This window comes from Hipposideros armiger, unplaced genomic scaffold (genome assembly GCF_001890085.2).
Source record: "Hipposideros armiger isolate ML-2016 unplaced genomic scaffold, ASM189008v1 scaffold_685, whole genome shotgun sequence".
Classification (NCBI taxonomy): domain Eukaryota; kingdom Metazoa; phylum Chordata; class Mammalia; order Chiroptera; family Hipposideridae; genus Hipposideros; species Hipposideros armiger.
The window spans coordinates 1,022,881-1,025,775 of record NW_017732035.1 but is presented as its reverse complement, the minus strand read 5'-3'; the positions used below and the strand labels follow the sequence as shown (position 1 = coordinate 1,025,775).

The following is a 2,895-nucleotide window of genomic DNA, read 5'->3' as shown; positions in this document are numbered from 1 at the left end:
CCACGGGATTCTGGGTGCTGTCCTTTTACATTTATTTTGTTTGTTTTGTATTCTGTGACAATGATATATTTATACATGTCAATCTTTTATAATCCTCGAAGGTAAACTGCATGTAAAAATGAAATTGTGTTTTTTCTTTGATTCCCCAGGACAGTGATTTGCCCAATAGCTTCTTATCTTTCCTTCCTAGGTATTAAACCTCTCGGAAAAGAGATACGACCTCACGAAGCTGAACCCAAAGGTATGGCCGTGGGTCCTGTGTATCGAGTGTGTGAACTGTGGGCGGCGCTTAGCCTGCCGTGCAACATTGTTTCACGTGCTTGTGGGACTTGATAAGGGACATCAGGAGCTGTTTGTGTTCATGGCTACTTTTTCAAATTAAAAATTTTTTTAATTTGAAATAATTATAGACGCACAAGAAATTACACTAACAACATGGAGAGGTCCCGCGTGGCTCTGACCCCGGCCCCACCACCAGCAGAGTCTTGCGTAGGTGCTGGTAGAATGTCAAAGGCAGGGGTGTGACGTCAGTGCAGCCCCCAGACCTTCGGCCCCACGGGGTTGACAGGCAGCCGTGTGTGCGCGTGCACACGTGTGTTTCCCTGCCAGCTCACCCTGCGTGATCTGTGCCATCACTGCTGCCATCAACACAGGACATTTCTACCGCAGGTGTCTCCCGCCTGCCACCTCTGGACAGTCACGCGCTCCCAGCCCCACTCCACCCACGATTCTTGTGGTGTACATGATGTAGATGTGCTTCATATGTGGGGATGTTTTGCAGCCGTTAGAATAACAGGATGGGGAGATGATAAGTTGTGTGCTGCCTGACAGAGGCGGACCAGGGGTGTATGTGTCACCGTCTCCTCTGTCACCTGTGTGTAGAGGTCTAAGGGATTCATTGAAGTGTCAGAGCCGTCACTTCTGAGCGCTTATCTGACTTCCTGGCTGTTTTCTGGATTTTTCCATCAGTTTGCACTATTTCCATTGCTTTTATCATATGGTAGAGCTCTGCCTCTCCTCCCCCGTGGAAGGAAGGAGCAGGAAGGGAGGGACCCAGGGCCACAGGTTCCGGGGGCGGGGGGCTTGGCTGCAGGTTCTGGGGGGTGGGAGGCTCCGGCTGCCAGAGTGCTGCTTTGTGGGCACAGACCTGCTGCCACACTGTGGCGCTTCTCCTGTGATCCAGGCTCAGAGGCCTTTCCTGCCTCGGGACACATTTGTCCCCTCTTGGGAAGTGCCTGTGTCCCCAGCAGGTGCCTTGGGCCTTCATCTGAGACGTTATTCCCGAGGTCCTGGAGCTGGCTCACTGCAGTCTCCCAAGCTCGATTGTAGTCGTAACAGAGGAACCTGGGCAGCGGCTCGGCCAAGAAGTCCTGTCTCAGGTCCTGCTGGCCCCCCTCCCCGCAGGCCTTCCACCATTAGCAGCTCCTGGGAGCCCTTACCTAGAATCGTCGCTCCAGCTCGGAAAAGCAGATAAGACCCGAGCAGATAAGACCCGGGGACAGGTGTCTCCTGGGGCAACTTAACCCCTCGCGTTTTCTTTCCTGGCACAGTTCCCACTGAGGGTTTGAAAAGCCGCACGCGGCTGGTGCTGTGCCCTTGGGAGGAGCACGTTGGTAAATACAAACAGCACCCTGAGGTGGCCTCTGCGGGCCGGAGGCGGGAGCTGAGGCCTCCTTGTCATTGCAGATCCTGGACGTGGGCTGGCCGGAGCTGCACGCACCCCCCCTGGACAAGGTGTGCACCATCTGCAAGGCGCAGGAGTCGTGGCTGCACAGCGACCCGCAGCACGTGGTCGTCATCCACTGCAGGGTAGGCACCCTCCCTGACACCACCAGGGCCCCGCGGGCTGTGGGTGGCCAGGGCTTCGGACCTGTTCTGGGCAGAGCCACTCACCCTGCTCCCTGAGATGGCCTTCAGAATTCAGGACCGAGGCCCCCGAATGCGCTGGTGGGCATTTTCAGACTCACGAAGGACACGGTGGGAGTGAAGCATTTCACTGTGTGCATTTCTGTTTCCCTTTCAAGAGAAGGGCGCTGGCGGGACACGTGGCATCAGGCTTCGGGCCGCCCGAGTCTGGCCAGTGACTGGGGATGGTGGGCGGGTGCTTCCCATGGGCTCTGGGGTCTGTGCCCGCACAGCCGGTGTAAGAGCTTGCTGCCTGCAGTTCAGGCTGCCAGACTCAGGCCCCGTGGCGACCACTCGCCCCTGAGGACAAACCCACGCGGCACTCAGATGACATTAACGTCTCTGCTTTCTCACCTTTGCCCACACCTGACTTGAATACATTCCCCGCCAACAGCCAGGCCTTGTTCTTTCTCTACCAGGTCGTTTCAGTTAATGGGGCTTTTTCGGTGACATTAAGGAGTTTCTCTCCAAATTTGTGTTTTGTTGCAAACTTAGAAAAAAAAAGGCAGAGAGAGAGAGACTTTTTTTTTAAAAAAAAAATTATTCTCAATTAACAAACTGTATTTTCCATGAGGCTTGACCTGACTGTTTTGACGCTACAAAGAGAATACTAATGGCTGTTGTTGCCTGAGGCTGTGCTACAGCCTTTCTGAGCAGCGACCCCTAACCCGGCGGTTCTCGGGGGGCTCTGCTGAGAACTGCAGGCCCGTCCCTCCCCAGACCTGCTGCCCGCTTGTTTCCAGAAGGTTCCGTCGTGCTGGGCCTTGAGAAGCATGCCCTGCTCCACTCATGCCATTTTGTTTGTGCACCTCTCTCTCTTTTCATGAACTAAACTGCATGTTATTTGCACTGCCTGGGTCACAGGGGTGGAGTGACAGCGGAGAGGTCTCCCGGGCACGTCCATCTCCTAACTGACGCCTTTATCTGCACAAGGCTCGTCAGCGGGCTCCACTGGGAACACATGAAACTTCTGCAATGATTTGCTTCTCT

General features: G+C 54.7%; 1 protein-coding gene across 1 annotated transcript in view; it reads left to right on the top strand.

The window, feature by feature from the left end:
• The window catches only part of TNS3 (tensin 3), a 142,513-nt gene that overhangs the window by 44,826 nt on the left and 94,792 nt on the right, over positions 1–2,895 (top strand). Inside the window, exons 6-7 of the mRNA XM_019626569.1 lie at positions 191–241; positions 1,687–1,809. Of these exons, the coding sequence (XP_019482114.1) occupies positions 191–241; positions 1,687–1,809 (174 nt within the window). The remainder of the gene's footprint in view (positions 1–190; positions 242–1,686; positions 1,810–2,895) is intronic.